This window comes from Neopsephotus bourkii, unplaced genomic scaffold (genome assembly GCF_033783945.1).
Source record: "Neopsephotus bourkii isolate Nb327-2 ecotype Australia unplaced genomic scaffold, CSIRO-AGI_Nbou_v1 NB_1183, whole genome shotgun sequence".
Taxonomy (NCBI): Eukaryota; Metazoa; Chordata; class Aves; order Psittaciformes; family Psittacidae; genus Neopsephotus; species Neopsephotus bourkii.
The window spans coordinates 1166681-1179876 of record NW_026901668.1 but is presented as its reverse complement, the minus strand read 5'-3'; the positions used below and the strand labels follow the sequence as shown (position 1 = coordinate 1179876).

The 13196-nt window shown below is 36.3% G+C and overlaps 2 protein-coding genes across 2 annotated transcripts in view; one reads left to right on the top strand and one right to left on the bottom strand.

The window, feature by feature from the left end:
* The window catches only part of PLCZ1 (phospholipase C zeta 1), a 53317-nt gene extending 46351 nt beyond the window's left edge, over nucleotides 1-6966 (bottom strand). Inside the window, exons 1-2 of the mRNA XM_061363898.1 lie at nucleotides 6815-6966; nucleotides 2907-3141 (exon numbers count right to left, since the gene is read on the bottom strand). Coding sequence (XP_061219882.1) covers nucleotides 2907-3141; nucleotides 6815-6877 — 298 coding nt within the window. The 5' untranslated portion in view covers nucleotides 6878-6966. The remainder of the gene's footprint in view (nucleotides 1-2906; nucleotides 3142-6814) is intronic.
* Nucleotides 6967-7677: 711 nt separating this feature from the next.
* Nucleotides 7678-9133, top strand: CAPZA3 (capping actin protein of muscle Z-line subunit alpha 3). The gene is given in 3 exon segments (XM_061364050.1): nucleotides 7678-8037; nucleotides 8040-8240; nucleotides 8582-9133. Coding segments are annotated over 3 exon segments (891 nt in total). The 5' UTR covers nucleotides 7678-7850; the 3' UTR covers nucleotides 9085-9133.
* Nucleotides 9134-13196: the final 4063 nt, after the last annotated feature.

Here is a 13196-nt window from a genome sequence, read left to right as displayed (position 1 = left end):
AGGAGCATGAATAATGCAACTATTATTTCATTCAGTAAGATTATTTCTAATTGCAAAATAAACAATTTTATCACAGATGAAGAAACAAACAAGAATTTGGCTCAGCATCTGAAATTTAAACCAGACATTGAACTGAAAAACATAGAAAGTTCAGTTGATGTTTACAAATGTGTTTTCTAACTGAGTAAAGAGTCTTCATAGTTTAACAACTTTATAGCTATTAACTTTCCCATACAAATAGATAAACCATTCACTTATTGTATAATTAATTAGTAAACATTAGTTCTCAGAAAGAGTGGAATGGATTCAGTAAATTATGTTCTATTTGAAAGGCTACCTCAAATAGCAATGGCATAAGGAATCAAAGGTCCTGTAGCTATTAGTGAGTGACTCTTAATGAAACTGAATGTTTTCTGTTTCTTGTTGAAAGAGTAATCCAGTTTTCCCTTTCAACCACAGTGTGAATGCTCAGAGAGATCTTCCAGGGCTATTATCCCAAAAGGAAGACTTTCTCCTTCTTGGGTTTTATTTTTCTTAATCAGTAATCATTTCCTCCCATTATCAAAGACAGAGAACCAAAGGAAACTGACAAAGCTAAACATCTGAGCTTCATGTTCTACTGGCCAAAGTAACAGCTTGAAGTGAAATTCAGTTAGCTCTGATTTCCTTTACTTAGCTTAGCTGAAAATTTTGCCTCAAGTTATGTTCAGTGAAGCTCAGCAGAAATGTTACACCATAACTTGAGGCAGTCTTTTGTAGCTGGAGAATATGCATATTACTTCACTCATCTCGGAGTTCTTATGCTTCAGAGAAGGTGATTAGGCACCTATGAGGATCTTACACCTTGCTGCTTCTGCAAGTCAGTTACGGGGACATATAAGTCTTTGGGTGATGGAGGAAGAGGGTGTGCATTATCACTAAATGACTCGAGAAAAGACAGTAAAATGAGTAGACAAGTAAAATGGCAGATAAGAACCCAGAGAAAACTAAAGTAAAAAATGGTGTGTAATGACCAAGAGTGACCTGAGGAACAGAACATACAGAAGGACAAGGGGAAAAGTTAACTAAAGGACAGAGAGCAGAGAAAGCAAACCACCATGAAAACAAAGAAATTGAAACACAAAAAGAAAACAATATATAAAAATAAAAGTCTTTTAAAGCAATAAATGTATGAAATGCATGTGGTGAAACAGAAGAACAGGTTGCCCAGAGAGGTGATAGATGAGCAACCTGATCTGGTTGATTATTAAAGGGGGGGTGGACTCAGTGACCTTTAATGGTCCCTTCAACCTAAACCACTCTATGATTCTATGATTTTATCATTAATTTCAGGAAACTGAAAGTTTGCCAGTTATTTCCTCGTGTAAGAACTCTTGGAAGCCATTTCTGGGTACATGAAGGAGACTACGGATCTCTGTCCTCAGATGTTTTCAAGTTTTGACTGAAAAAAATATCCTGAGAAACCTATTTTAAAGTCATTGTTAACCTTGCTTTGAACAAAAAGCTACAGTAGCTGCTCTCCAGAGGTCCCTTTACATCTAAACAGTTCCATGACTCTGTGATAGTAGAAGTCTGTGTCTAGAGACCTACTCTTAGAGACTGATCAGAAGAGAAAATGGAAATGGCATTTTGGCTTGAGATAGTATTATTAATTAATTATAGTTTTAACCCCAATACCATGGATAATAACATCAATGTATATATAATGGGACAGATTAATAATCAGACTCCATGCCCAGTGAAGATGCTGAGAATCCACCACATCTGCAAGACTGCTTCAGTGCATCCCTGATGTCATTATTAATCATATCCAGCTGAGGGCAAACCACAATGTAACTGTCTAAGGTTTCAGTCTTCTCAGTAGACACATCCTTAGAAGTTGTTTTCCACCATATGACACTCAATTATACCAAGTGCAAAAAGCATGATTCATGGAGAATATTCTATTAAATCATAAGTTTCAATAGTACAAAATATAAGTACTATAAAAAAACTCTATTAGCATGCATTTTTTTTCCATTTGTAAGATAAACTTCTGGCAAAAATCTCTACTGTATCAACAACGCTGTAAAATTTATGTGACTCTGAAATAAGATTAGAAGGACCTTGGTTGCAAAATATGCTTTGAAATGCAATGGGTTTAACTACATTTATTTTCACTTTATTACGACTGTGAATCACAGTAGTCAGTAGAGTTATACTAATTATATTAAATTTTATCATTTTCTAGTCTTCAAAAATGATATCGTCTTCAGATTTTAATACTGAAAACTCAAAAAATTAATTCATTAATACTGATTTAATTATGATTGATTTTCTCTAAGACAAAGATCCTGTGCTGAACAGACCAGTTGCTAACAAAATACAATCTATTTTTTTATCTTTTTAATCCAATATTCATATTCCTCTAAATTATTAAGCAAAATTATTTTTGAACAATTTAGCTCAAAAAAAAAATTCAGATTGTTTTCCTAATAATTGTCATTCTCAAGTTTCAATAGGCATTAAAAAGATTTACTGCAGTTTGAAGATTAGTGTTTTGTTTGAAGCAATCATCACGTAGATTTTGAACCAAAGTGTTGCAAACAGAAATAAGAATGATGGATCTGGTATGCAATATGCTATCACTAACCAATAGGCCATGTAAATTTATTGTGCTTTATTAATTTTTTTTGGTGTTATTACATTCACAGTGTTCAAAGATACGAATTTTAAGAAAACCAGCATTTTTACATGTGCTTACAAAAGATATTGTATAACATACAGAATTATAATATAATTGCTTACATTCATTTTCATTAATTTTCAGTTTGCATTGTCAGGTAAGTATTCAAAAATATAAACACAGTCACTGACAGTAATAAAATAAATAAGAATTAGAAATCAAATACTTAAACTATGCCTACCTTCTTGAATGGGTTCATACTTTAAAATTATTTCTAAGGCAGTTATTTCACACTCTTCAGTTTCATGTTGTTCTTTCTTAAGAAATTCAACGACCTGGCCACGAGCTAGAGTTTGGTTGTTTGGAGAGTAAGCACAGAAAAGTTCAAGGAATTCAGGTCTGTGTACAATGGTTCGATAAATTGCCCTGAACTCTTCTATGTTAATCATATGGTCCTTCCGTTTGTCAATTATTTCCTGGGAAATAAAAAAAGAAAATAAAAATAAAAATAAAAATAAAAATAAAAATAAAAATTAAAATTAAAATTAAAATTAAAGTTAAAATTAAAATTAAAATTAAAAATAAATGAAACCACAACCAACACAAACACCAAAACGGTGAAGACAAAGATATGCAATGATGCAAAGACACACACAAATCGCTATTAGGAGTGATCATAAGAGCAAGAATAATAGAAAAAAAACTCAGACAACAGTGAGTGCTATGCATTATCAAATAATATTCTTCTATATGCAACTTTTAGATTTGACTTTGTGTGTTAAAAATATTTTATACAAATTAAAACGTACCATATGACATCATTGGCTCCTAAGTAATCTCAGTAAATTTCTATCTAACATATATGTAATATTAAAACACATTATAAAAAATTTCTAAGGTGCTATGCAGTAAAATAAACCTGCAGTATGAAAATTAGTGAGTGGAAAATGTATTTAATATACTGCCTCTCCAACAGCAATTTAAATCACATTGTAAATACTGCCAGTTAAATTTACAAGCAACACATGGAAAATAGTAGTCTAAAAAATAAAATAAGAACAACCAAATTATCATGAGATCAAATTCTTTCAATAAATCAATTTATTGGTTTTGTGTGGCAAAGTTTCGGTAGGATGGGGGCTGCAAGGGTTGTTTCTGTGAGAAACTGATAGAAGCCTCCCTTATGTGAAACAGAGGCAATGCCAGCTGGCCCCAAGAGCAGTTAAAATTGAAAGTTAAGCCTTGGAAGAAGGGAAGGGTGGCAGGAGTTGGTTTTAAGATTTGGTTTTATTTCTCTTTATCCTACTCTGATTTGATCAGTAATAAATAAAACTGATTTCTACAAACTGAGTTTGTTTTGTCCATGATGGCAGTTGGTGAATAATATTTTCCTTTTCTTATCTCAGTCCATAAGCCTTTCATTATACTTTCTCTCTCCTGTCCAGTTGAAGAGCAGAGTGATAGAGCAGTTTTGCTGGGCACCTGGAATCTACCCAGGGCCAACCCACCACAATGAAATAAGAAACACTATTAAAGTTTGAAGACATGATATTTTATAATAGCCTATGACATCATGTTCTATTCTTAATAAGCCAGAATGTTTAACTCAGATTAATCATTCACACTTTCAGAATTCTTAGACTGTAAGCTTGTTTTCAGAGTTTACAAAATGTTAGCACATTAATTAATTTCAGTATTTCAGCATAAAAGCCACTCGAAAAATCAAAAGGGCAAAAGCATTTCAGTAGTATAATACTTTTTTACCATATGTGCCATTTACCTGTTTCTCAGGCCTAAAAATTTTAATTATTCTTCAGAAAAAATCTACAGGAAATATTTGTAGTTTGTGCATATGTGCATATGAAAAATTATGCATATAAAATATAGATCGTCCTAACATTTCAGCTTGCATGATTCTTAAAAGTTGCCAAATTAAGAGATATTATGGATACTTACCAACAAAAATAAATAAATGGAAAATCATTGCCTCATTTTTTTTACTGTAAGCTCATCAAAATTTATGATTGTTGGCTCTTTAAACTGAGACTAACAAAAAGGCTATGTTTTAGCATCTAATAAAATGACAGCCAATGTGGTTAGTATAGCAGCTCCAAAAGTGTCTATAAACATGAAATGGTTTACTTGAGTCCTGGCTTCTCCTTGATGAAGAGTTTTGATTACTATTATACCTTTAAAATCTTAATGTTCATAGTTCTGATAATGCTCAAAGGAGCATTGGAGCATTACAGTGAAATAAATTCAATGAGACTAGACAAGAAAGAATCAAGATATTCTTTAAAAAATGTTTTCTATAAAAATTATTGTCATGTATAACCATTCAATTAATTGTTGGTGCATAATTACTGACAATTATGCCAGTTAAGATTACCTTCCAGACTGCTTTGGATTTTTACATATTATTATACTGATGAACAATTTGAGCCCCGAAACTACTGAATATACTCCAATCTCTCTCAAATAGCAAATACCTAGCAGTACTGCTATAATAAATAACTAAATCAGACTGTTGAGTATATTATAGTGTTAAATATAATTAAATCAGACTTGTTCTATGCAGGTCACTTCCTCATATAATTACTCTTTTCTCTCTCCACAACTGATCAGCCATCTATCTCAAATTTTTGTCAGAAAGTAAAGTAGGTAGAAAATACCAGAAACACTGAGAAATGTTTTCAAGTTCTCATGAGATTCTCAACGCTGGAAATTCTTTCAATGCAGTGCAAGTTCAAAAGCCACAGACAGCCTCTTTAGCAAGGCCTGAGTTCACGCTGCCGGTTTTACCTTGGCATGATAAGGCATAGAACAATGAGAGAGGAACAAGACTGAGGAAATTTTAATGCCTATCCTCTGCCTGCCTGCCAGCATGATGTGACCTAAAAGTTTCAGACTTGCCATAATTAATTTTCCTCATAAAATCTTGACAGAATCAGCCAGCTGGTTACAAAATTCTCAAAGAAATCACATATGTATAGCCCTTGGCTTCAGTCCCTTAGGAAAAAAGCTTTGCCAAACAGCTAATTTGTTAAAAAAATGAGCTAAAAGGAAAAAGTCATATATTTTGAGGGGACCTGAGGGAACTAGGGGGGACCTAAAGAACACGAAAACCAAAGCACTTAATTTTGCAGTATTTTCTCACTTAGGACTGCGTTCATTTTGTGGTATTTTGCTTACCTACACTAAATTAACTTATTAGTAACTCAGATCTCTAGCTGTACCGTGTACCTTTCACAGAAATCTTTTAAATGTTGCCCACATTTCTCAAACCCACATCATTTCCCAAGTGTTAGAGTGCTAACACCATCCATTCCGGCATACCTCTTACATGGTTCAAAGAAGAGGTATAGTGAAAAATTGAATTAACAAGTGTGCTGGACCTATGTTGACCTGAAGCCTGAGAAATACAGAGAATTTCATATTGTCCTCCCAGCAAAAGGATTTCTAGGAAGTCACTCTAATGGGTTCTGCCCAGCATCAGACAGGCATGTCTGGGCTTGTTATCTTGATCACAGAAGGATGGGATGAAACCAGAATGTTTTAATTTTTCTCAAGTGAAGCTATGTTACAAAAAAGCTGGGAATCAAAACCTGTATGTTTTCTATCACAGTACAATATTATGGTGTGGTGAAAAGTTGGCGTTACTTGGGTGTCCTTCTGCCAAGTAACAAGTGACAGGACAAGACAAAATTACCTAAAGTTACACCAGGGGAGGTTTAGGATGGATATTGGGAAAAAATTCTTCACAAAAAGGGCTGTCAAGCATTGGAACAGGCTGCCCTGGGCAGTGGTTGAGGCACCAGCCCTGGGAGTATTAAAAAGATGTGTAGATGCCGCACTTAGGGACATGATTTAGTGGTGCACTTGTCAGTGCTAGGTTAATGGCTGGACTTCATAATCTTAAAGGTCTTTTCCAACTTAAACGAGTCTGTGATTCTATTCTATGATTCTATTGCAACTGTTCAGTTATCTGTTTTACACAGAAGCAAAAGACCTGGATAAGACAAGTTATTTGCTGGTTTTACAGATCCTACTAGCACAAGATTCACTTCTCAAAATGATAATGTTTATAAATCAGCAAAATAGAACTGGACTTTTAAATGTACTTTATTACTCCATCTACATATTCCTCACCTTGAAAACATGTTTTACATGTGCATAACTAAAAGGCAATTCAAATTTTTTAAGTGACTGCATTGTATTTCCTAAATTGATCTTCCCATCTACAAAATCATCCTGAATGGTGTTCAAAAACCATGTATGAGAGATCAGGTCAAGGAAACTTCTGGCTCATGCCATTGCCTTTTAATAGGGAAAGGGGAGAAATGTTATTGGTTTTTTAGCCTAAAAAGCTTGCACTTTGCTATTTTCATACTCTCGAAAATCCTTCTGAGATTTCTGAGAATGTAGCAGTCTCTGAGACACAAATACATTTTTGCTCCATGCCCAGAGACTCTGAGGGCAAAGGTAACAAAAAGGTTCACAGTAAGGGAAAGGGAGGGTATGAAGGAAAACAAGGGGTGGTCAGGGTGAAGAAAGAGGTGTAGTGAGAGGGGGGAAATGCGGGGAGGCTGACGTGATTCAACAGCTGTGGGCAATGGTGCGAAGAGGAGTGCCAACAGCAAGCAACAGAGAGGACCAGCCCTGTGCTACCCAACCAGCCTCAACAGCACTGGCTGGACCAGGCCAGACCAGGCTGCACTGGCTGCCACAGGCCCTCCCATGCAGCCATAGGCCATGCACAGGCACGGAGGTGGGGAAGTCACACAGCAGCAGTTGCCACAGGGCAGGGAGGGGAGAGGAGGAGGAAGAGAGAGAGCAGCAAAAGGAAGAGAAGGTACAACATCAGAAGGATATCGTTTCTCCTCCATGGTGGCTCAGGACTCCCTGCTCAGGCCTCTTCACTGCGGTGGTATTTGGCAGGACATCACCTTGCTTGGTCTAGTTCCTGATGAGGCCTCCTCCCTACTGGCACAACTCTCAGCACTGGAACCCCACCAGCGTTGCCCTGGTGACGCTGTGAGGTCACAGACTGCAGGCCCTAGCACAAGCCCCTTCCCAGGACACACCCTCTCTTCCCCTGCCACCATGTTGTACCTTATCCCTCCATCATGAAGTGCCCTCCCCTCAGCTGCAGACCCCTGCCCTTTGGGTCACTGTAGCCCCCATCATGTGCACGAGGCAGGACCTGCGCAAGCCAGAGAAGGTGTCCCTCATTTGCAGCCTACTATGACAGTCTCCTCCTGGGGAATTCAGCCAGGTTGTCCAAGATATCTCTGCTCTGGTGCAAGATGAGCAGCTGGTGAGGCAGGAGGCTGCCTGCATAGGGGCCTGTCACAACAAGAGCAACTTTACCCCATCAAAATAAATGGGCACACTGTGCTTCTGACCCGCTACAATGACCTCGGGGGAAACCGCTTCTTCGACCCTCAGGACAAATTCTCTTTTGAGCTTGACCACCTGTGTCGGGTCACCAGAAAACCTCAGGTGCATGGGTTGATGCTATATGAGGGGGAACTGTGGAGAGAAGCCCTCCACAAAGGCTTGTAGGCATACATAAGTTTACAGAATCACAGAATCCCAAGGGTTGGAAGGGACCTCAAGAGATCATCTGGTCCAACCCCCCTGCAAGAGCAGGGTAACCTAGAGTACATCACACAGGAACTTGTCCAGGCGGGCCTTGAATATCTCCAATGTGGGAGACTCCACAACCCCCCTGGGCAACCTGTTCCAGTGCTCTGTCACTCTCACAGTAAAGAAGTTCTTCCTGATGTTAACGTGGAACCTTCTATGCTCCAGTTTACACCCATTGCCCCTTGTCCTATCACTGGATATCACTGAAAAAAGCCTAGGTCCATCATCCTGACACCCACCCGTTACAAATTTGTAAACACTGATGAGGTCGCCACTTTACTGTAGTGAACTGCTGTGTGTTCAAAAAAAGCCTGGGGAAGAGGCAGATGCTTGTGGCTTGCATTGAGGCTCATCAGTACCAGCCTTCAAATCAGTGGAACAGCCTTTGGAAGTCAGACTGGACTTTCACCCTGACTCCATTTACCACCCAAGTTACAGGGATCTTTCTCCTCCAGATACACTACTTCAAAGATGCCAACCTCCATGTAACTGTCAGCAAATCTGTGAGTGATACTTTACATATGACAGACCAAAGTCAGTTTGCCACAGATTTTGCGAAATTTCTGAAAGCTGAGGACACCAGGTTCCATACTGCCATTCTGGAAAACCTTCAGGCTTTCTCAGAAGATATATGGGGGAAAAATCTGCAAAGGAAACTCCCTGTTACTCGCACTTTTATCAACTGGAGTAAACTATTGAATGACCAGCATCTGAACACTAATGTCTCCAATATAGAAGTGCCTCCAAGCTTACTGAAACGCAATATTTGATATGGTGGCCTAAATTAAGAAATTAAAAAACAAAACAAACAAAAAAACCCACAAACCCAACAATAGAAATAAAGAAAAACAGGCAAAACAGGGTTGCTTGGTTGATTTATTTTGGGATTACTTGGGAGAGTTCAAAAACCATCAACAATCACCACTTTGAAAATATTTCAGGTCTGTAGCTACTGAAAATAATTTGCTGCATTTTTTACATTTTCTTCATGTACTTTTCAACTGCTTCTAGAGTTGCTAGAAATGGTCAAAATATCAAAGTCAGTAGAGTACTGCAGGTGACACAGCAAGCAAACTTTTGCTTTCCTTTGTAATTTTACCCAATATTATATTTACTTAGGTAACTTCATATTATACATATCATTGGGTATAAGGAAATCGGTAAGGTAGGTTGGCAAATATATTGAGGCACTATTTCTAAGTTTTTCTGAATACTGAAATGCAGGAAACTCAGCCTTCAGGCTTTGCTTGCGCATGCCTCTTCATATACACAAGAGACATCCCTAACATAGTCACAGGAACAAAGGCAGACCAGTACACAGGAGGAATAAATTTCTGATTTTACAGTGCAAAAGATATTTCAGGAGTGACCAGGGCTGTGTGCTGGGTGTTGCAGCATTACAGAACAAAGCAATGCTGCTTCCTGTCTCCCAGTGTTTATTACAAATGCCAAAAAAATGTATGTGATTTTGTTTTACTTTCAAGCTATGACAGTGATGTTTTGCTATCATACTTATTACAATAAATGAAAAGCCCACTACACTTTCTGTGCTCTGTAAACAGTTTAATTTCAAGCAGTAAACATTAAACTTTCTAAAAATAGTGTCATGAACATTTAAACATTCTTACAAATGTCAGATGCTTTTAATGTAAACATAAGATTTTGCTTTTTCTCACCACTACCAGTGGCAATTGCGCTGTTACATGGATTGTGCATGCCCTTTTGTGAATACTGGTTAGTGGCTTTACTGCTAAGACTAGCTATGTTTGCTTTCATTGTCTTTGCTTTAAAAAACAGTATTATGGGTTTAGGGATAACAAACATTGTGCAAAAATACCATCTTCATATTACTTTTATGATACAAAATAAAGATTTTTGCACCTCTACTCACACCTGTTTGGGAGGTTCCTTACTCTATATATCTGGATATGGTAATTAATTCTCCAGAGAAACTAATAACCAAAGGTGTCTAACATAAAACACATCATTCTCCATCATTCTATGTTGTTCATAACAATGTCATGTGCTTAATTTTTATTAATAAACCTACCAATTTACAAAAAATAAATTTACAATTTATTGCAGATGAGGTTGTAGTGTTGCAACTATTTGAATGAAACTAAAATAAATATGTACATTGATATATACTGAATTTCTTCAGATTTGCATAGACTAGAACACATTTTTTCATGTGGTTATTATTTATGGTCACTCCACACAAAAAATCCGGCCATGTTGTATGAATCTATGTGCAGAAATGTCCTCATTACATAAGGTTTCCCTCCTGTAAGCAGACAGCAGACTTCTGCCCTTGTAAAAAGAGTCCCTTGACAATGCCTTTTATAGATGCCCATTTGTTAGAGAATCTGCACCATGAACTTGAACAGGGAGAAGGATGGAGCATAGAGAGTATTTTCTGTGCTCCTTCAGTTCTTCACAGGAAGCTGCATTACCTATGGGTCATTCTCTTTTCACCCCACAGCTGTTACTGAGGTCAGTCCAACACCAATCCAGCATATTTAGTGCCTATGTTGCTGCTGGAGACCATTCAATGAGTAAGCAGCTGCTTTTACATAGTATTTATTTGAATATGTGATTATTTCTTCATTGAAAAGAAGAGTAATTTTATTTTAAATGCTATACAACCCAGGGCTGCTATAATGAAGATGGCCTGTAGTGAATGCAGTTCATGTCTATGGTACAGAATAATAGAAGAAATTTTGGACATAAATTTAAGTCCTGATAGAAACAGGGACATAACACTAGAAATTCTGTATTGTGAAAAGAGTACTTTATTCAAACACAAATACTGAACATGAAGTAACAATGAGGAACGGTAGATAACAATGGAAAGGCTAAGCAGTTAGAGGATTTTCAGTTTGAACATTTATTCCACAAGATCAATCCCTTATGAGATGCAAGTATATGACATTTTGCAATATACTGTTCTGCTCTGTAGAATTATCTCTTCCTTAAAATGCAGGCATTTTAAATAAGACAAAACTGTAACAAGGAGTGCAATAATAAAAACATTTAATATTGTAAAGTTTGTTATCCTATCTTTCCTATCAGTCTTCCTTTATGAACTTTCAATTTTTTCTTTTATTTCCTTTCTCTATAAAAGAGGGAATAACAGCTTTTGCAACAAAAGCTGTTCAGAGGGTTGGAGTTTGGGCATTTACATGTTAATTACAATACAGGGGTTTTCCCTCTACATTCTCCCTGATGGGCTTGGACTTTATTCTTTCTTTCGGGAAGTTGAAACTTAGAGTGGAATAAATATAAGAAGAAACTGAAGGGGTAAAACTCCTTCAAAAACGTCACTGAACTTTTGCATATACACTTTTGTGACTCTGAATATCTTTGAAATATAGTTGCAATGTCTTACTCTTTTGCCCATATCAGATTTTTTTTGTTGCATAGGGAATACTTGCCAACTCACATTATCTTTATTTCTAATACCCACCTCCCTTTCGGTCTACTTCTTTGCAAACCATTCACATTCTTATAGATGGCTATAAATCCATCTCTTTTTATTGGCATCAGTACCTCATATTTTAAGAAAATAAATGAAGAATATAACTAAAACAAAAATTAAAGTTCTCAAATGGTATCTTACAATTACCTTCTGCTTGGATTATAGCATACCAAGACTTGAAGCTATATCTACCTATTCACAATCATAACTATCCACTTTTAAAGCCTTGCTTTGTGCCTGCAAAAACACATTGTCATCAAGTATCTTCCTGTAATATGCTTCCAAAACTTCTTTCTTGTTCTTCTTATCTTTGGTTTTTACTCAGTGGCTATGGTTCTTTATCTCAAGGGGAAGATCACCTACTTTATCAGCTCAGAACTTTTACATGATGGAATGTATTTTTCTTTCAAGCAAAAATGGGAATTTTTTTGAAACTGTGCTACTCTATTTACAGGCTTGCAGACACACTGGAATCATGAAGTTGGTACAAATGTACCTGAGCCAAATTGGCTCTAATTTTTGATATGTGAAAGAAATATTTTATTTACCATTCATTGAGGCTGCAAAGAAAATTATCATTTTTATTACATCAGTAACATTGGAGCTTAGCGGGGACTTCACTGTTAGCTTCCATCTGCACTAAAATTGGAAGAAAATCAGAATATTAGTATTTGGACTGAATATTTAAGGTTCGCATTATAAAGTTTCTGCATGTTTTGCTAGTGCTGCATCAGATGGAAAACATATTAAAAGGAGGACACGGGGCAAAACAAGTTTCATAATTTCATTTTAAATTATATATTTAAATTATAAATTTAAAATTAACTTTATTTGGATATTTCAGAACAGATATATCTTTAAAGGGCACTAAAAACTCAAGTCATCTGTTGGCAGAAAGCAAGGTCTATCAATACCCCTAGTTATTGAAAAAAATTAATGTTTCCCCCCAGAGGGGGGTTTCTCCAAAACAAGTACTAATTTCTTACTTCATTCATGGAATGAAAATTATAATATTGTAAAAAAAAGAAAAAAAGAAAAAAAAACCACCCCTGACTGTACCTTGCCTAGGCTGTAGTCTGTGTTAAAATCTCCATTATATTCCTTACTCCCTATTCTTTATAAATGTGGGGAGAAGAAAGGAAAACATTACTTTTAACAGAGGGAATAAAAGTGAAGGAAATACAATGAACATTATGTCAGGTGTATATCTCTCTCTGATTTCAAACAATCAATGCATTAATGCTCCAATTATAGTGAGACCAAACACAAGGATTATTCTCCCTTTTGCATCAGGAATGGTTAATATGTTCAACAAATCTGAAAAAGCGGATACATTATATAGCAAGTACAAGATATTTTCTAAGTCTGTATATCAGTATGCCATTCTTACACAAATAGTTGATT